The sequence below is a fragment of the Urocampus carinirostris genome, chromosome 3, assembly GCF_059441175.1.
Source record: "Urocampus carinirostris isolate Australia breed hairy pipefish chromosome 3, RoL_Ucar_1.0, whole genome shotgun sequence".
Lineage (NCBI taxonomy): Eukaryota > Metazoa > Chordata > Actinopteri > Syngnathiformes > Syngnathidae > Urocampus > Urocampus carinirostris.
Genome location: NC_142351.1, coordinates 26538012 through 26559655, shown reverse-complemented (window position 1 = coordinate 26559655; position 21644 = coordinate 26538012). Strand labels below are relative to the sequence as shown.

General features: G+C 36.9%; 1 protein-coding gene across 4 annotated transcripts in view; it reads right to left on the bottom strand.

The window, feature by feature from the left end:
• Positions 1-21644, bottom strand: part of rapgef3 (Rap guanine nucleotide exchange factor (GEF) 3) — a 64337-nt gene that overhangs the window by 25137 nt on the left and 17556 nt on the right. For 3 of the 4 annotated variants that reach the window (XM_088331281.1, XM_088331277.1, XM_088331278.1), the window contains exons 2-7: positions 15442-15486; positions 7442-7548; positions 4664-4785; positions 2708-2879; positions 1404-1488; positions 1229-1289 (exon numbers count right to left, since the gene is read on the bottom strand). In XM_088331281.1, the coding sequence (XP_088187407.1) occupies positions 1229-1289; positions 1404-1488; positions 2708-2879; positions 4664-4785; positions 7442-7548; positions 15442-15486 (592 nt within the window). The remainder of the gene's footprint in view (positions 1-1228; positions 1290-1403; positions 1489-2707; positions 2880-4663; positions 4786-7441; positions 7549-15441; positions 15487-21644) is intronic. The other variant, XM_088331279.1, reaches the window with a different exon arrangement.

Below are 21644 nucleotides of genomic sequence, written 5' to 3'. Positions count from 1 at the left end.
TTGTATCCCACTTATTGTTGATGCGTCACAAGAAATTACAGTTTTATATCTTTATGTTTGAAGTCTGAAATGTGGCAAAAGGTCACAAAGTTCAAGGGGGCCAAATAGTTTCGCAAGTCACTGTATTTGCCTTTAGCAACATGACAAATTCCTCTCAGTGGCTAAGAGACACGGGAAAATAATTGGAATATACCAATTAGGGCTGCAACAACTAATCGATAGAATCAATGATTAAAAGCGTTCTCAACAAATTAGTTCTTAGATGCGTTGTACACGATTTATGAGTCACTCCGCAGGTCGCAGAGCCAATGACGTCACACGCAGCAAGAGTGGGCGACAACAACAAAGCAAGGTGGAGTGCGATCTAAGGCCCTATTGTCAAAAGCCACAGTCAATTCAACTCGTGAAACATGACAGACACGGAGAAAACAGTCTGACCAAAGTCCGCAAAAGTGTGGAAGCACTCCACAGTTCATTGTGAGAGAGACATCATGCACGTCACAGCAAGCAGCTGTCATCACTGAGAGCATCCTCAACATGATCGTCATTCACATGCTCACATTTTTGAAGTGCAAATGTGTCTCTGGGTTTTTAGATTTGCAATTATTTTTTGTTCCAAAAGCTCATGTCCAACAAAGATGTCTTTTTTCCACTTCATGATTTTTTTATGTTTTTGCAGGTGTATAACATCCATTTATTTATATGTATTTTGTCTGTTACTGTTTTTTTATTGTTTAATATTGTAGATTATTCTTTTATGTGCATGATTTTCTTACTTGTCCACAAAATTTCAATAATTGAATAAGGAGGAGGAAATTAATCATGTGTTTTTAAAAAAAAATCCGATTCGAGTATTCGAAAAGATAATCGTCGGATTAATCGATTGTCAAACTAATTGTTAGTTGCAGCCCTGATACCAATATATATATATATATATATATATATATATATATATATATATATATATATATACATTATATCGATATTATGCTTAAAACTTACTATTTAATGGTAGAAACATGGTGTTGTACTCCTGGTCAAAATGCATTAAAAAAGTACATTTTATTTGAGAGTCAGATATACTCATGAAAAGAGCCACACCTGGTAAGCGAACTGTACGTTCCCAACCCCTGATTTACGTTGCTACACGTGAGTAGTGTAACATTTTTCTGCAAAGTGTGTCGCTACTTGTCTCAAAAAGATGTGTGTAAAAAGTCAGCTAACTCACACACAGTTCCGGCCTTAGCGTGTGATTCAAAAACCAGAACAGAAGCCAACTCCTTCCGCACCTAAAGGTACAGCATGAACAAAGATTTAATTCAAAATATAAAATGTGTTGAATGGTTAAAAAAACTAAATCAGAATCAGAAAGGCAGTTATTGGAGTCAATAAGAGCGACTGACAGAGGTGGAAAGATGAGCTGCGGCCTTGACATGAAGAAGCTCCTCATAGATGACCTCCAAGTCTTCAGCGCTTCTTTGATTTGGACTGAAGACAAAAATTGTATTAGCGACACACAGAGGAAAGTATCCAGTTGTTCTTTTTGCATAAAATGATTCATAAAAACATAAAACTGAAATTCTGAACAGCTATAGGAGAATCAAGGACCAATTAAAGATCTGCTGTGTCTAGCAATTTGCAACTAGAGATAAAATAGGGCCTAAAACAATCCCGACTCAGACTTGGGAGTTCTAAAGCCCGACCCAACCTGAGCCCAACCAATTTGATTTGCAGGAACGAGTCTGAAGCTAACCCAAAATTCCATATTTAATTTTTTAGAACTGGGAAGAAGGAGAGGTGATTTAAGATAATACATTTCTCCTTGCCCAGATAACCTGTTACAATAGACTATATAGTTCAGGGAAAATTGTGGCATTTGAATGTATTTACTGTTGTGTATGTATGTACGTACCTGTTATCTATTTATTTATGTATTTAAATACTGCATCACAGACGGCTATTTTTTTTATTACAGTCCTTTGTCAAATCCCCACTTTGTGTGTAAGTATAAAAAGGAAGGCCCCGTGTTTCTTGATATGCATGTATATTATACACGGTTGGAGTTTGCTACTTAATAACTTTTACACAATTCAAGATGAACCTAATGTTTATAGTGAAGCTAGAAAATAAACTGGACTGGACTGCCAACAAACAAGCTCTGTGCAGAAAAGGACAAAGCCGACTGTACTCAGAAGGCCGGCGTCCTTCAACATCTGCAAAAAGCTCCTGCAGATGTTCTATCAAACTGTTGTGGCGAGCGCCCTCTTCTAGGCGGCACTTTGTTGGGAAGGCAGCAGTAAGAAGGATGCTTTTCGTCTGAATAAACTGGTGAGCAAGGCGGGCTCTGTTGTGCGCACAGAGCAGGACTCTCCTCAGGGGAGTCAAAGCCCATATTAAACCCCAACCTCACATTCGCATATTTTGCTTTATTTTTATTATAGTGTCTATTTTTTGGAACATTATTTAAATATTCTTTATTCTTTATATTGGGTATTTTTTTGTTTGGTATCTCTTATTTTATTTTTTAACATGAGGATACTGCTGGAAATGTGAATTCCCCCACAGAGATGAATAAAGTATCTATCTATCTATGTGTGTAAAACAATGTATCACTCAGCATTGGTTAAAATGTTTGCCCTAGCCAAAAGAGGATATCAAGTGCAATCAGTTGACTAAGGTGAGGTTGAAGAAGTTAGCCATGACTGACCATTTGCGAAGGATCATGGTGAGTAGGGCGTCAGGGCCCAGCTGAGACAGCAGCAAAAGGCTTTCCTGCAGCTCGTCTTGCGATTCCCTTGTCAAGTGCTTCAGACCAAACTCAGAATCCAGGAAGCGGTAAAACTGTGTGTCTTTGTCGTGAAAGTTCACTTCATGTTTCACTTGTAGTTGGAAATACAAGGAAAGAAAATCAATACAGAATAATTCTCTCCTTACTTTTCTGTGTATTTCAAATAGCTGTTAAAAGGAAGTGCAAATGTATTCCAAGTGTCCAACTTGAAAGGCTGAATAAGGGTTTGTGGCTTGATTGGGCATTGATTGGGCGACACTGCGCCTCAGGTTGGCGTTAGTACATACTTGACTGGGTGAATTCTGAGCATACGCACTCAAGTCGCCACAGTTAAAGCTCTTCAAATATGTCTGAGTACCGACTTAGACATCATGTTAAAAGAAATACAAAAGACGATCACGGGAATCGGTTCATTTCTTTTTCTCAGTTAGGTCTGAAAATATTCAGACACACAATTTTCACCAGTTGGGCTCCACACGCAATCATATTGGACTTGAAATTAAATATCTTGATCAGAATTGAAGTACATTATGTAATGTTTAAATCAAGTGGTTGGACAACAACATCCAACTGAAAATGTTTACGCCAAAAGACTCGTCTTGAGCAAGTAAGCATAATGCAATGCTCGATTAGGTTAAGATCTGGAGATTGCCCTGGCCATTGTAGATTATTACACTTTTTTTGCCCTATAAACTCCTGAGTTGCTTTTTCTGTATGCTTTGGGTCATTGTCCATCTACACTGTGAAGCGCCTTCCAATGAACTCTGCAGCATTTGGTTAAATAGAAACAGAAAGTATATCGCTGTATACTTCGAATTCAGCTGGCTTGTTTTATCTGTTGTAACGTCATTGATGAACGCAAGTGACCCAGTGCCCTTGGAAGCCATGCATGCCAATGTTTCTCAGATGATGTGGTGTTCTTTGGATCATGTGCTGCTCTCTATTTTTCAAACTTTCCTCTTCCCAGTACACCTTTACAGAACTGATGGCTTGTTGAAGTGTTTTTTTGGCAAAGTCAAGTCTGGCCTGTTGATTTTTGGGACTGATGTATGGCTTTGGCCTAGTTATGAACCTTCTGTATTACGTTTTATCTATATTGTAGGCTTCCTGGAGAGTGTTCTTTATTTAAGTAATTGTTGTAAACTGTTTTTCAACATGGAGAGCATTTGATCATCTGTTGCGGTCGTCTTCTATAAAAATCCAGTCCTTTTTGAAATCCAGACCTCACCAGAGCATTTCTTTTTTTCTTAGAATGGACGAAACTGTTGAGTAGGCTTCTCCAAGCATTTTAGCCATCTCCCTCATGAATTTCTTCTTTTTTAGTCTCAAAATCTTCTGCTTCACCTCCATTGTGAGGTCCTTTGAACAAATAATGTGTGGTCACAACAACAGCTTCCAAATGCAGAGCCACACACGTAGAATCAACTCCAGAGCTTTTCACTTCTTAAATGATGACAGATTAACAAGGGAGGGTTCTTTTGAGTTAATTACAGCCCACTGATTCTATTGTCTAATTACTTTTGGTCCCTTAAAAAGGCAGATAAAGCGTGTACAACCCATATTATATTTGGATGTGGAAAGTCTCAAATTCCAGATGAAATTGTGAAATTTAAGCCCATACAATTTGTATTACTGTATTTCAGAATGTGTTTATGTGAACAGCTAAGATAACAAAACTTGTGTTACCCACCAAATATTTTCGGGCCTAACTACTGTAAATAACATGTCAGAATAAAAACAAAAGATAATTGCGGGAATTGGTGGAGTTATTTTTATTTGAGTGTTTGTTACTAGCAATCACAGTGCAACTCACCGAGCAATATCTCGAGAACATACTTGTCTTTGTTTTCATATGAAAGTCATTGGATGTCCTACCGTGAACAAGCATTCCTTCGTCCACCAAGACCTGCCACATTCCCACCGCCTGGCTTCTCGACTGCAGACCTTCGTTTTGTCCCATCAGCCAATCGACAAGTTCCTTCCCGGAGCAACATTGTCTATGACAGCAATCACACGTTTAAAAATGTTTCTTTCTGTTCATTTATTTCCTTGTAAGTCTGTTAAATAAAAAAAACAACATTAATAACATAAAATCGGAAGATGAGTAGATTTTTGTTTTCTGCATTATTACATTAATATATAAAACATTCACTGAAAAAAACAACATTCTTGGTTTGTTGGAATTAGGTCATTTTAAGTATTATTTTTGTAATTAACCTTTACTTGAAAAAAAACACTTCTTTTTAAGAATTCCAGATCATTTTGGTCATTGAATCATATTTTCTTAATTTAGAACTGTATATTTTCAAAATAAGTTTAGCACAATAAGAAATATTTAATGTTAGTTCCGTATTTTCGGCACTATGAAGGACACTGGATTGATTTATGGTATGCTTTTTAAATTTCATAGTGAGTATAGTGGAGATAGCGGACGGGGTAAACCAGTCTATGCTGTCGGGGCTCTCTGCTGAGGAAGGGTTGCATGGCACAGTAATTCAGCCCTTGTTGCGTTGTGGGCTTAATGTTCGATGTCAGGTTGGGAAGAGCGAAGGGGAATGAATGTTTGGTGAGTGTGTTCTTGACTCTAGCCATCTCCCACGAGTGGGATACGGCTTTGTTATAAAGATAATAAAATATATAGGTGCACCGGACTATAGTATAAGGCGCATAAAATTAAAACTACAGTATGGGCTGGGGTTCCAAAGACAATTAAAAAGGTCAGTATTTGTGCATCGATTTATCAGTCAGAATACATTACTGATCACAATTGCATAACATTGGATGCAACGAGAATCGAATCTGGATTGCAGCTGGGAGCGCGCCTAATTCTATCCACTACACCACAAGGATATAGACGACACATAAAATGCATTAGGTTTTATTTCATTAAAGCACCAATTTTAGTCTGTACTAAATTGTTGCTGTTAATATTGGGTCAGCCTGAAAGAATATTGTCAGCCATTTAACCGGTCCATGGTAGTATGAAATACAGTATTGTACTGGCCAATCAAAAAGTCTCTATGAAGCGCACAAGCTTCTGAACCGAATTAAGCGAAAGGTATTGTGGGAAGTAATTTGGCCATCATGAAATACATAAATAAAGGTATGCACATGTTCAAAAAGTTTATCACTTACACTGCTTAGTTTTAGCTGAGAAAAAGTGAAACAAAATTTTACACAGATTTTCAGTCACTTCCTGTTTCTCATTTTTCAAAAATATCAGTTAAAGTGACTTAAAATAGCGTGTTAATGAGCTAAGAAATTTTCATGTGTTATGTGTATCCCTAATGGTTTAGGAGACATGATCCAGTGTCCTTCCCGATGGATACGGGTCTGATTCCCATTGCATAAAACGTCATGCAATCGTGAACAACAATCGAGCAGCCTGGTGGTTAGGTTTCGGGGCTCTTACCCTTGCTGTCTGGTTTGATTCCTATCGTTATGCAATTGTGGTCAGTGATATTTTATCGACGGATCTATAATTAAACAAAAATCGTAGTGCTTTTATTATTTTGTCTGCATATAGAGCGCACCAGATTATAAAGTGCACGTTCACATTTCTGACCAATTTGGAGTTTTTGGGTCCGGAAAATACAGTAATCCATTTCTAACAGGAAACAATTTCATAATTTATACATATTTTTATAAGATGGAATAAATTGAGCAAGACCATTTGATGAGAGTTGCCAGATAATGTAATTTATCTTAAGTATTGTATTTCATGTTGTACTATAAATTCAAATGAATTTAGCGGGAAAATATGAACATAACAGTTAAAAATATGGTAAACTAAGAGAAACTTTACTTGTATTATTTAGTTAATTCTAGTGGTTGTTTTTCGGGTACTCGTAGCAGCACCTTTATAGGATAGTCAATACTTTTTAATGAATGACCTTTCATTACTATGAAGACACACTGAATAATACACACTTAACGGATTATGGATAAATGTATTAACAATTGATTGATTGCTCTCATCAGTTTTTTATTTTATTTTTAGATCGTAATTTGTGCAGGGAATTAAAAAAAACAACAACAATATTTGTGGAAGGTTTTTTATCAGAACTTGTTTGTGGAAACCCCAATTTGCCCCAACCTCATGCAGACCCTAGCTTCAGCAGACCCCAAGTAAATTGTGTTTGAGACCCCTGTAATTGCCGATCATTTTGTTTTAAAAATGAATTAAATTCAAGTGGCATTAGCTCAGGAGGTAGAGCTCGTCTTGGGATCCAGAGGTCGCAGGTTCGATTCCTGGCTCCTCTGCGTTATATGTCGAATTGTCCTTAGGCAAGACACTGAATACCTAATGCCCCCAATAAGCAGGTAGGCGCCTTGCATGGCTGACTCCCCATTGGTGTGTGAGAGTGTGTGTGAATGGGAAAGTGTGAAGCACATTGTAAACCGTTTTGGGAGGTCTTCATTGACTTGAAAAGCGCTATAGAAAATGCAGACCATATACCATTCAAGCTGAAGTTTTTAAAAAGCAGCAGTGAACTAGAAAAAATATTGTTCTAATTTCTAATTCTATTTGTTCTAAAACAAGAAAATATAAATTGAAAATTAAATAAATACCAAAAGTTTTAAAAAAATACATACATATTTTTATTGAAGTGCTTTTACACATGAACAAAATAAAAGCTTGCTTCATGCTACCTGTAAGTTTTGAGGTGATGCTTCCGATCTCGAATCAATTCCGGGTTTAGCATGACCATCACGCTGTACATCGACCTTGCGGCTTTCACTACACGATCTGAGAGAAACTTTGAACCCAAAGAAGAGAAAGGTGAGCCATTAAACAAACAACTACATAAAAGTGACATTCACTTATGTTTTATGAGGTGAAGAAGTAGGCTGAGAAAAAGCTATAACATACAAGGTTTTGTTTACTTAGTTTCAGAGGGGAACGTATAAGGGAGAAAATGGGTCAACATGATGACACAACTTTACAACCCTGGCTTATGACATCCAGGGTCCTCCCAAACAGTCCTCAAATACAGTACATACTAAGACCTGAAAAGACCTTAAATGCCCTGAACCCTGTTAGCCACTGGTGCTGAAAGAAGTCTTACATAACAAGAATGCGCATCAGCGTGACAATGCAGTTATTTTGTTATGCTCCTTTACGCAGCAACAAAATGAAACGGTCATTTGGTTTCACGCGCCTCGCCGAGTGCTCGGCTTGGTTTCTGTTTGTGTTGCAGATTTTCCCATCAGCTCGTCTTGTTTGTCCAAGTCGGAGTCAGTGTCAAGAAAACCCCTGCATAAATTATGATGTAGACGTTGTGGGATTGCACAGAATTTACAGGCAACTATTCAAGCAAATAAAAAAATATACTAGTGTAGATAAATACACAAATATTGAAAATGCTGTTCCATCAACCAAGTAGAGAGCTTCCCCCCTCCAAAGATTGAAACGCATCTTTTTTTCTAGATTGATGTAATGGGATTATTATATGCTTGTTTTACACCCAACAAATTTAAGTTGAATCACCTCCACTGTTTTTCCTCAATGGGACAGTGTGTATTTTTTAGGGCCTCTTCATATACAGTACATGAACTATCAAACAAAAGGGCATTTTTTTTACATACTCAAAGGTAAAAAATTCTGTATTTATTTTACATAACATGAGCCTCACCACGCAGAAACTGACATAATTGTCCGTCATCTATCTGATACGAGTGCCCAAAAACCTCAAGTAAAATGGTGCATTTTTGGTTACTTTGAATCCCTGTAGTTATTTTTCCTTGTGCTTTTAAGCACTCATTTTTGGTTGCATTACACAATACAGTGACATCTAGCGTTCAAATAATACACACTGTCCTTTTAAGTAGTTAATGAAAAAAAATGTACTCCCATTGGCAAAAAAACGTTGTAATTTTAATTTATTACTCTGTGATTTTTGTATTTTTAAGGCAATTAAATTGTTAAAATAAGGAAATAATTTTATATGTATGTATATATATGTATGTCTACAAAGTAAATTTAGTAGACAGGATCTAGATTGCTTTTATTTTGGTGTTTTTGGTTAACAGTTCTCTGGAAACCTGAGATATGCTTTCCTAAATATTAAAGAAGATTTAGTCTTGTGTTTTAGTAAATATTTAAAGGCCTTTGATGAACATGAAGGACAGGTTTTTGTTAACACCAACAACTTTACTGAAAACTCTATTGACTCATGTATCGCCTTCATGTTTTCAAAACAGCAAAGACAATGTTAAGATGTACAATGGAACTGATCTCCAGTCTTTTATTAATTATTAGCGATTAGCTTACACAGAGTATAGTTCATCACATTAATATCTGGTCACCGAAAAGGAAAATAACGTATTTCTTGGTCCTTTCTGTCATCTTTTCACATATACAATATTTTTTCACATGACTGGGGGAATCTGCCCTTAAATTTAAATCACACTTAAAATGTTTTGCAAATAGAAATGCCTCTTAAAGTAACTAAGAAAATAGCAGGAAAAGCAGAAGTTGATACCAGAATAAAATGTGGTCTATGTTTTTTTTACTTGAGCGTGACTGATTGCGTATTGCACGTCCATTCCAAGATCTTCACTCGGCCTGTTCCCAGAGCTAAGGCCCCTTCAGGATAAATTCAGCCCAGGTCTGTCCTTTCCGACTGCAGTGACGAAGTCATGATTAGGGCGTTCATGACGCTTTCCCAGGGCTCTGCTTCCTCTTTTTATGCCTACTAGGACTTTCTCAATTTCTCAGCTGGCAGCTTGCAATTTATCTTTTGAAGACGCAAATAGTCAATGACCTGTGGAGGCCATTATAAAAACATATCAAATGTTATAAACTATTTTGTAAGAAACAGTATGTTTACATGCAGGGAATCGTTAGATTAAGATCAGAGTATTGCAGATATTCAGGTTTGTAAGTTATGTTACGTGCAGAGAAAAACAAATATTCTTTTTTGGGGACTGCTTAAAGCAGGGTACTTCTGAAGCTATGATCCATGGGATATTGGGCCAAATTGGGTTTTCCATAAGAATGAGCTGATAAGAACATTCCGCTGTTCTTAAAGGGAAATGTTATATTTGTCCACTAGATGTCGCTGTAATGTGTAGTACAACCAAAAATGACTCCAAGGAAGACTACAAATATTTATTTTTTAATTTGTTTTCATTTTTCTAGAGTTTTACTTATTGTCTTTTTTTTTAATGTTTCTCTTTTTTTGATGTCTTTTTTTTCCTTTTCTTTTTTTAAATCAAATTTTTTTATTTTATTTTCTCTTTTTTTTAATTTTCTACTTTTTAAAACTAATCAGGTGCGTTTTGGTCGTTTTGAGTCTCTGTATTTTGTCTTCTTCTGTTGTGCTTTTAGCACTCGTTTTTGGTGGCACGACAAAATACAGCAACATCTAGTGGGAGCATAATAATAATACACTCTTGTTTTAACTTTCATATTAAGGTGGGGGCCTCAAACTACCATCCTGTGACTTTGAGGGCCCTGGTTTATATATAATTATCTTAATGAGTAATAAACATACTCATGTGGGATACAGTCAAATTTAAATCGATTCTTTGGTGGGGATCAATCAGGATAAATCATTTACAAGACTATTGACAAGAGTTTAACCCATACACCAGTAGCGTTCCGTCGATTTCACACCCAGGCCTTAGGTGATGTCCTACTTAGTCCGGCTTTAACAAATATCCATCCAAATACCATCATTTATGGCATCATGATTAGAGAAAACCTACACAAAAGCCTCCCCACAAGGTTTTGCTTCTCCCGAAAGGTCAGTCTTGAAAATAGCTTTGCAAGTATATCTGTGACCAAATACTTGCTGTAATCTCCTTAACCCATAGTGGGTTACAATTTTTAACATTTCTAAGCTTAAAAAAGCTATTATGTAGCTTGGTTAATCTGCATAGTGCTGCCTGCACTTGAAGTGTGTATCCAATCACAAGACGTAGACATCTCATGTTCAACACGAGACTTCTAGCTGGCCTTACTGTCGCCATCATGGGATCTGATTGGCTTTTGCAACTATCTTTTAGCTACACGTGCCATTCATTTACAGTGCTGAGATGCCAGCACTGTTGATTCTGAAAGGCTTTGGACAGATTTCATACAGGGTACCACAAGCAAGCGGAATTCTGATGAAATCAACAAGGAAAAGGTGAGTACTGAAAGATCAAATCATTCTTGATAGATGATGAAAGACGTTGTGTAATCTGGCATCTCTATTTTATCTGCAGATCATCACTGAAAAAAAATTCATTTCCATATACTTTTAAAATGAAATTCCACCCAAACAATTTCCTAACAATATCAAGTCTTTTGGGCCGCCACTATTTGCCATTGCAAAATACAAGTCAAAAAGCAAAATCCACCCATCTTTACCCATTTCTGGTAGCGGCTATGTTAGACTTTGTGTCGAGGGAAGGTGAAACCACAAACACTCAGCTAATGACCAATCAGTTTTTGAAGCACAGCCGTTAGTGGACATTAGTTGAAGTCTGAGCATTTATGACATCAACTTCATTTGGCAGCATTCTCAAATTGGCCTCCAATATTACTGGTTAAAACATTCGGATAATACTCAACTCATATTATACAAATAGAATATTAATCAAGATATCGTTTTTGAGCGAGATGGAGCCTATAAAAGATACCGTCATATATTTGAAAAATCAATTGTGTCTAATGCCACTGTAAACCATTGTGAGGTTTATGACAGTTTTTGAAATGCTGTTATGGTTCCTGTTTTTTATTGAGCAACAAATTGAGGTCCTAAAGCTTGTATAGATGTATCTTAACTTTAAAACAGTTGAGACCCCAATTTGCATCCAATACAACCCAAATTTTGAAAAAAAAAAAAAAAAAAAAGTATTGTTTATGTTTATTTTATCGTCAGATGCAACAGCATGAACGTACTGTAGCGAACTAAAGTGACAAGTAGCTGCTAAGCCATTCTAGTGTAAACAAACATGTTAGTTGGAATAAATATATCCTAAGGGAAGGTGCAGTGCTGTTCAAAAATATAGCAGTGCAATGTGACTTACCAGAATATCTCAGGTTTTAGTATATTTTTTATTGTTAGATGCCAAACAAGTTACCAGTAGGTGCCATAGATTCATAGAAAAAAAGACCAAGCATTCAGCATTGCTTTTGACTGTACAAACTTGAAACTATTTTGTATTTGTCCCCCAAAAAAGGTAGGATTATATTTAGTTGCATGGCCAAATCTTTTATAGCTGCTTCACATCTGTGTGGCATGGAGTCAAACAAATTGTGCCAGCTTGGGGCGGCATTAGCTCAGCAGGTTCTGGTTGGGATCAAAAGGTCGCAGGTTCAATTCCCGGCTCCTCCGTGTTATATGTCAAAGTGTCCTTGGGCTGAATCCCTAATGCCCCCGATAGCAGGTAGTTGCCTTGCAGGGCTGACACTGCTATCGGTTAGTTAGTGTGTAAAAGGGAAAAATTTAAAAGCACATTGAAAAGCACTTTGGGAGGTCTTCATTGACTTGAAAAGCGCTATATAAATGCAGACCATTTACATTTGACATTTACCTTCCAGTTGTTATTTCACCTTATGATTGCTTAACAACATTCCACAATTCGTTTACATTTCTTGGTTTTGCTTAATAAACAGCATTTTTGATGTCACCCCACAAATTCTCAATTGGATTGGGATTGGGCAGGCCACTCCATTACCTTGATTTTATTGGTTTGGAACCAAGACTTTGCTTGTCTACTGGTGTGTTTGGGGTCATTGTCTTATTCAAACACCCATTTCAAGGGCATGTCCTCTTCAGCATAAGGCAATATAACCTTGTCCAAGTAGCTTGACATACACAAACTGAACCATGATCCCTGGTATGCGATTAATGGGCCCAACACCAGTGCAGGAAAAACATGCTCAGACCATGATACTTGCACCGTCATGCTTCACTGTCTTCAATGTGTACTGAGGTTTGAATTCAGAGTTTGGGGGCCGTCTCACACACGGTCTGTGGCCCTGGTCCCAAAAAGGACAATTTTACTTTCACATAATATACCTCCATTTTTCTTTAGGCCAGTTGATAACAGAAGGACTTTGTGTGGGATTTTTGAAAATAAATTTGTTTCACACAGACGTCTAACTGTCACAAGACTTACAGATAACTGCAGACTGTGTTTGATCATCGTCGAGCTGAACATTGGCTGAGCCTTTGCCATTCTGGTTATTCTCCGTTTTTCTTCTTCGTATCTCTGGTTTGTATACCCATTTTTAGGAATTGGAGATCATTGAAGCTGAATAGTAAACATTTTTTTGCACATCTTTATAGGTTCTACCCTGTCTAGTTAACTTTTTAATCAAAGAACCTCATTCTTTGGAGCAGTGTCTTGAACGACCCATTTTGGCAAATGCATGTTCAACCTGTGCTGGCTTCATCATCCATAAATAGGCACCACACAATTCACACCTGATTACACCTGTTTTGGGTTTTTTTCTTCTCCTACATTGATTAACTCACAGATTGGTTGCCACACTGCTATTTTTTCACCACACCCTTTTGAACTGTTCGCCCAATTGCACAGCCTACGGAGCAAGCCTATTATGAATGCTGGGTCTTGTTTGTTTTCTGAGAATCTACTGCACCTCCCGGTAACTTCTTTGGCATTGCACTGCAATTATTTTGAACAGCAATGTTTATTACCAGTTAACATTTCAGGGATTTTGTTTTGAGAACAAGTACATTTTAGAAACATGCCAATTTGCAAAACACGGCATTATTAATTTTTAATGTCAACTATGACGTGCAGCGACTTGTATCATCACACGTGCTTGAAACCATTTCGGACCCAGATTCCAATTTTCTACACTTCTGCGACAGCATGCGTCCAGTGTGCATTCTTTCGGTCATTAGTGCTGTAGGGCAGGATGACTCCGCCCACCCTGTCAACACTGCCTGATTTGATGGGGGGATTAAAACGGAACAGGAATGGCACACTTTCTCGTAACTGCTCGGAGTGCTACCTTTTAGACTGGTCACAAAAAGAGGGTATTCACATGCCACAGTCTGGGCTTTGTTTACAGCCATGATGTCATTGTTTTTATTTTTATTTTGTTTCTATTTTCAATATTGGACAACTGCGAAGGAGTTTGCATAGGATGTCAGGGTTATTTACTATTTTGACTATTATGCACTGTTTACTCATTGTCACTGTTGGCCAATAATGTTGCTGCTGTTTGATTCAACACCCAGTCTGATCTACTTTTTGTAACCTTGGATTTTTAATAAAAAGAAAGGGCTCAGGGGAGGACATTTAAATCAGCTTGGAATTATCTTTTCATGAGGATTTCTGTACAGTCTTACTTGTGCTCCTCAATTCATTCAATGCCTTTTTTCTTTATTTTGAGTTTCTAATTAACTATAAACTTATAAGTCACCACTACTTTTTATACTTTGGTTGTTAATGCCCAGTTAAACTCTTAACAATAGATGTATTTTTTTTTTTTTTTGTGTAAAGCAGTAAGCTGCATTTTCATGTTCAACAGCTGAATTGCTATCCAAACTATATGATGTAATGTCAATTAGGGGCAATGTAAATTTGAAAACATTACAGTAAAAAAACAAAACTGGAAAAGCAAATCATTATTTTTATGCGAAAATGTCACTACGTTTTTTTTTTGTTTGTTTTTTTTTACGTATAGGAGGTAGGGGGAGCGTCTCAGTTTTTATATTATCATAAATTTTTCGATACTGGAATTATTAATATCCCAATTTCTATCTTTTAACTGTTGGCATGTGACGATAGCCTTAATTAACTACATACCTAGTAAGCGAAAATGGACAATATACTGTAAGGCCAGTATCGCATACTATATCATTTTGAAATCCAGTATTTTTCTTGTTAATGTTTCCGACAAATTCTTCATGCCCGACACCCACACATAGATATTTATGAAAAAAACCGCAATGATGCTATGATGAATGGTCTCAAATCAGATACACTGAGCACCCGGAGGGACTTAAAAACACACACAAAATAGATCATCAGATGTTGGTAAGGCAATTATCGCATGAGATATCTGTAAACCGTAAGAAAATTAAATTATTATTTGCTAAAAGTTGTTTTGACGAACTTCTTATGCCGTACTAATAGAAATTACTTTTTGATTTTAAAAAAATAAGACTGATTTAGTGCAACTACTGTTTTCAAAATTCAACAGTTTTTAGCCTTTTTCTCAAAAAACAATTATTTTTAGTAATCCCATGTTCGCATTAAGTTAAAGAATGACATCAAAGTCTTAATATTAGAATTATTTTACCCCATTTTAAATAACGTGTTCGATGACAAAAATTACATAAAATTTGGTCAATCCATTTTCCCCTCCAAATACTTCTTACTATTACCATTTAGTAAGTGTGCCAAACCCTGTTTGTCAGTGTGTCGCTTATTTTCTTACCACTTTGTTAAAGCTAGCCAAACGGCAAAGCCTGAGTTGACGAAGAGTGTCAATTTAGTGTGAGCACTCAAGTGCCCTTTAGCCTCGCTGTGACTGCCTGCCTCGCCTGGAATGTGCTTTTTAAGACAAAGAATATCAAAAATCGACAGAAGAACAAGTTCAGAGCAATAAGGGGATGGAAATGCAAAAGATTTCTTGCAGGAGGGAAAGACGGACTGTTGACAACTAGAGAACCACACACCTGCTTCATTGTGTCCTTTGAGTCCAGCGCTTCAGGAAGTGGAGTCTATGAGATTAAGAGAATGGAGTCATGTTTTTATTATTATTGTTGATGTACTGTGTTAACATTTCAGAACAGCACATCAAACACCACGCAAAAAGAATTATGTAAGTGTTGGAAACTGAACAAAAAATAATTGACTGAATAAAAAAATAGACCATGTTCCAGCTTTTTTAAGATCACAATAAGGGACATTGTGTATTAATTACCCCCTTCTAGTGGTAAAAAATTTCATTCATTAAAACATTTTTAAGAATAATAAAGAAAAAAAAATGTAACATGATATAAACCGAACGTTTTATTTAAATACTCGTACGTCAATAAATTTGTATCTATTTCACATAACACGAAGCTTATCTAGAGAGAGCTGACGTGATTTTTAACCCCAAAAACAAATAAGCTTGTAAAAGGCCGAGCAATAAAATGGGGAAGAAAAGTTTTACGGCTTGGTCACTTTTGGGTCTCCATTATTTGTATTCTTCTTTGTGCTTTGCAACACTCGTTTTCAGACGCACTGGAGGTCAAATATTACACAGTGTCCCATTAAAGTCCTAAATCAATCTAATATTTTCCTCTTTTCAAGACCTATAAGATACTGTATTTATTCAATAATTATAGCATGCACACATGAATAATACGCATCACTGTTTTTTTTTATTCAAATTTGGTTGTAATTTGGTTTAACTTTTTCGCTGCTCAAACTAAGAACTGTGCCAAACGTTGAGGCGAGGGAGTTTAAGGGAATGGGAACCCCCATTGTGCAATGGTATGCCCCAGCGGCAGTGTTGTTGTGCGTGGGCCCCAAATACTGCAAAGTACTGCCTTAATGCGTCCTAGTGTGTCACTCTAGGCCTATTTCATAACATTTGACTGACTGGAGTTTTTAGGAAAAAAAGGGTGGGCGTTAGCCTAGATGGGAAGGCGCCCGCTTTGAGACTGGGAGGTCGGTGGTTCGCGCCCCGGCCGAGTCATTCCTAAGACTTAAAAAGTGGTCGGCGGCGCCCTCTGTTGGCTGCGGCTGCATCGGCTCGCTACAACGGGTCAGGTGCAATCGACATTTCGTTCTGTGTACATTGTTACACAGAATGACAATACAAGGAAATTATTATTATATTATATTATTATACTCTAATAAATACGGCCACTTTTCAGATTAAACTCCCCAAAAATATGAATAATTTAAGGGGGAAGAAAAGGAAAAAATAGCATACATAAAAGGAACAGTGTGTAGTGTACTATTTGACTAATAATGTTGCTGTATTGTGTGGTGCAACTGAAAACAAGTTATAAAAAGCATAAAGAAGAACAATAACTAAAGAAATTTAAAGTGACCCAACTGCAACATTTTTCTTTTTTTTCGCCCAGCATTTTGGAAAGTTTTGGGTATCTGTAGCAGCAAGATGGCAGACATTTATGCAAAATTGAACGTTTTTTAAAAATGGATGTTTCTGTGATAGTTATGTATATTTGCTTATTATTTGAATCAATCTTGATTTTTTTTAACGAATGAAGTTTTTTTTAACTTCTGGGTGGATGGGTGCCTAAATCCCTTACCCACTAGACAAGTACAGCCTGGTGGCGCCCGAATCCTAATGTCTCTTTAAAATAAGCAGAGTGACCTGGGGAAAGATTTTTATTTTTTTCAATGTGTGACATTTTGCATAGAAGGGAGTGTTCAATTTAATATTTTGGCCTAACAGTAGCAATTTGAAATCCAATTTCTCACAAGGAGCAGTTTAGAATTTACAATCACATTTTGTTTTTTTGTTTTTTTATCAGCCATTTAAAGATATATTTGAGTCTTTTATGCATCGAGATTATTTTATATCATCAGTTATGTGTGATTAACAACTCAGTATGTGTGTGTTGCATTTTCTTGATTTTTTTTTTTTTTATTATTTGTATTTTAAATTACATCTCCCTGCTTCCAAGGAGCGATGTTTACTTCATTCAGGCCACTGCAGCTTTTTCGATCAGGGAACCAGAAAAGAAAATAATTCAGGTCAGAAATGTGCACTATAGTGAAGATGTGTGACTTAAGGCAAACAATTTCAACAGTTTGATGAGTACAAATTGTATCATGTCTGATATAAAAATGTCTATTCCATGCGTACTTTTGTATTTCCTCATGATGCACTCGTTGGTACGGATGCTTGTCTAATGGTCATTGATCCTTGTTTGCACTTGGAAAATATATTTAAAAAGGTGGTAACAAGCTATGATGCATACTTTCATTTCATGGTAGCAAGTATTTCTTGTGACGACCTGGATCAAATGATGAAAAGGGCCATATGCAAGAAATGCAGCAAAACCTGTTTGACCCCAATGGACACACAGATATGATCAGGAGAATGTTAAGTATTTAGTCCGTTATGCGTTCTACAGGACAGGACTGCAGGAAAGAAATTTAGCAAATCACAATAAGGAGGTCAGACAAGAAACGAACACCTGATGCCAAAGTATAAGTGTATTTTCACAAAATTTTGTCTGGCAAGTCAGCACACATAGGTATGTGTAAAAGCTATGGAACTGAATCAATTGTATGTTCTGTGATGTCTATGTGTTAAATTTGAAGACTACATTTATTTTTTCAATCAATCAACCTATTTCTTGTAGTAATATTAATAGTGAAAACCACATTATATGGAGTTGGGGGAAATACTCACAAATCAATGGCACACAACCTGAGTAGGTGTTTGTAATATCAGGAGCGTGGTTGTGGTTTTCTTCTATTCCAGGATGAAAATGATGAAAGTAATAAAATGACTGTTACAAGTACAGTCTCAATGCCAACCCAATCCCCAAAAGGATTTATGAGGAATTTCAAATACATGCACACGCACCAAAAAGCAATGAGGAGTTGAGCCAGAAGCTGGCATCAGCAAGTAGAATACCTTGAAGTTACTATTAACAGGTTCTTAAAACCAAATAACTTCCATCCATCCATCCATTATTTGCACCGCTTATCCTCAGTAGAGTCGCAGGGGTGCTGGAGGTGTAAACTGCACGGTTTGCCACTGAGATGGTGTAATGATAGTCGGTAGTTTGTAATAATCTGTGGTCTGTGCAGCCCTTTAAGACTCCTTGTCATTAAGGGCAATACAAATAAACATGACTTGATTTGAGACAGACAGATCCCTATTTACTTGGAGGGGATTAAAGTAACAGATTCAACGTAGTCTAATGTAACGGAGTAAGTTTGTTCCTCGAAAATCTACTCAAGTAAAAATTATGGTGATTTATAAATACTCCCAGAAGTAAAAATGTCTCAAGACGTACTCAAGTAAATGTAACAGAGTAAATTTAACTCATTACCCACGTCTCCCCTCATACGTCTGATGGAATTCATAAATGTAACTGAATCGCCTGGACAAAGCGTCAAGCCAGTATGGGATAGAAATTAGCACAGAAACAACTAAAGTAATGAGCAACAATCCCCAAGGTATCACCACAAACATTACCATCAACCACAGAGAGCTAGAACCTGTCACCTAATTTAAATATCTCGTAGATATTATACCAGAAGAAGGGGTCAGAACCAGGAATAGTGGCCAGGAAAGCTAAATTCACAGCCGCACTTGCCAGAGTTAAACCCATAAGGAAGGACAAAAGCATAGCAGTACAATCAAAGATCAGACTCAACACCATCAAATTGGACCCTATGCAGAACTTTTGTCAACTGTTGGCAGATGGAAACTTCTGTGGTTTGGTCACATTACAAGATCATCAGGGTTGGCCAATGTAATTCTCCAGGGGACAGTCCAAGGGGACAGGAGGAGAGGAAGACCGAAACACAACTGGGCCGACAACATTGAGGAATGGACTGGTGCCAACTTTCCAACAACCCAAAAACAGGCCAGGAGCCGTCAACAACGGAGAAAGTTGTCCAGAGTAACATCCTCATTGGTACCTCGATGACCCATGCGGTTAGGGGATCCGTGGATCCTAAACAGTGAAAATAAATAACTTCTCCTAAATGTAGTTTAACTCTCACCTTTTTACTGATCGAAGTCACAAGCATTACAGTTGCATTGAAAATTTCTAGCTACACATACAGATAGATGTGACTTGAAAACAAAATATCCCCCCCAAATGTTGTGCTTTTTAAGAATAACTCCTTAAAGTCACTTATTGACATTTATATAGAAACATTGGCGTGTCGTGACGCTGAGCTGGCTCTTTGCATATATTGTAGTAGTCCGGTATTGTTCTTTTTTGTTTTTTTACTTTCTCAGGCCGGACTTTTGACTTGTGGGCTACTAATGAGGACTTGCTTAGTGTTGACTTTTCTTGCTCAATTTATTATTTAAGATTACTTTGAGACACAAAATGCGACACTTCGGATCAGCACTATGTAGAACAAATTGTTACATAAAAGATACTGGGAGGGAAAATAATTGAGATTTACATTAAAAGCCAGAGACAAGCCACACATCTGGTTAGAGTGACCAGGAAATGACATTTTTCCTTCTGTACACACTTGTACAGGCTTTTCCAAGAAAAGGAGTCGTGTTGAAGGTGAACAATGCACAATACTCTATTTATAAACGGGAATGTAAGAAAATAATTTCCAATACTTTCCTTTAGGTATCCACCCAAATGGTGGCACAAATATTGTATCTCAAAATATCACAGAAAAGAATAGGACTTGATGACTACATTTAGGTTGACAAGTTTGTGTCCTTCTAGCTGGTTTTGTTTATTCACCGAATATGTAAACATATGTACAACACAAGGTTGTGACACTTGTTTTAAGACTTGGGGGGGGGGTTGTCTGGTCAGCGTAAGAACCCTTATGGCCTGCTCATAGTGACAGGCCTGATTGGGATGTAATAGTTACGATATCTCCTGAACTGTTTTCATGGCCAGGGCAAGCGTAGCCGAATTGGGAAAATTGGTGGTTTGCCTTCTTTTTGGTATTTTACGAGACTAGCATGAAGGAGGATGTTTTCACCGTTGTAGGAGAGAACATGATAGGCATGCACCAAGTGTTTTTTATTGGGATTTACACATTTGGACATTTGGGTTTACACATTCTTCAACCTGTGGGGTCAAAAAGAACTCATATGGGTGAAGATTAGGCTGCTCCATTACATGGTTTATCCAACACAAAGTTCCAGGTTGAGTTGAACAAAAAAAACGCTTACATGGTTTAGAATAATCCCCAAAACCGTTTAATACAAAGCAACCTCGAGTAATTTCTGTCCTAAATTTTGCTAGAAATACCATGAAAGAAGGATTTTTATTTGTTAAAAACGAAAACACGGTTATTTTGTTAGAGACAACTACAAAATACAACAGTATATTTACCATTTGAAAAACAACCCCAAAAAACATTGTTTTTTTTGTACGATATAACTTAATTATTCACTTGTTTGTTTGATTATTGTTGTATGTATTTATTACTGACTTTTTTGCTACCTTATTGTAGTGCTGTATACTTTATTTTTATAACTTATTCTTAAGTTACAGTGATCCCTCGTTAAAACGCGGTTTACTTTTCACCTGTTTGCTATTTCTTGGATTTGCATCATGCATTGAGTGCTGCATTCTGATGGGCTAAATTTGATTATTTAATACTGCCAGCCATGCATTTCTGAGTATGTCAATAAAAAAGTGAGTCTTTAGGTACTTTTTAACAAAAGTTGTAAAAAAAAAATGTCTTAAATAAATAGAAACCAAATGCTCTCTCCGGGTACTAAAGGGGAGTGTTGAGTTTGTTTGGTGAGTTGGTTCAGGTGTAAAACTGCAGTCACTCAAATGTTTGAATGTACTAGTTAATAAATCCAATGCAAAACATGAAAGAAATCCCCATTGTGACTAAATGTGCTGTTTAGAAAAGATTCCTTGTCATCCTTCATTAAAATACAAAGTATAGGGGCGGTTACATCTCTAGGCTGAATGATGAAGCGTAACACTGAAAAACAAAGCCTAAAATTTGCAGTTGACATTTTTTTACTGGTTTGCCCAGCTTCAGAACAGAAAGTCTGGACCTGGCCCCAGAGCCAAACTAACTTTGACATCCCTAGGCAAAACAGTCCCAAAGATAGTAGTTATTGGACGTTAAAAAATAAATATTTACAGTATTCAGTACCCTTATTCATTTAACGGATGCTTGAGCCTGCCACAGGGTTTTGTTTTTTTATTTCAATGCATTGTAGAGT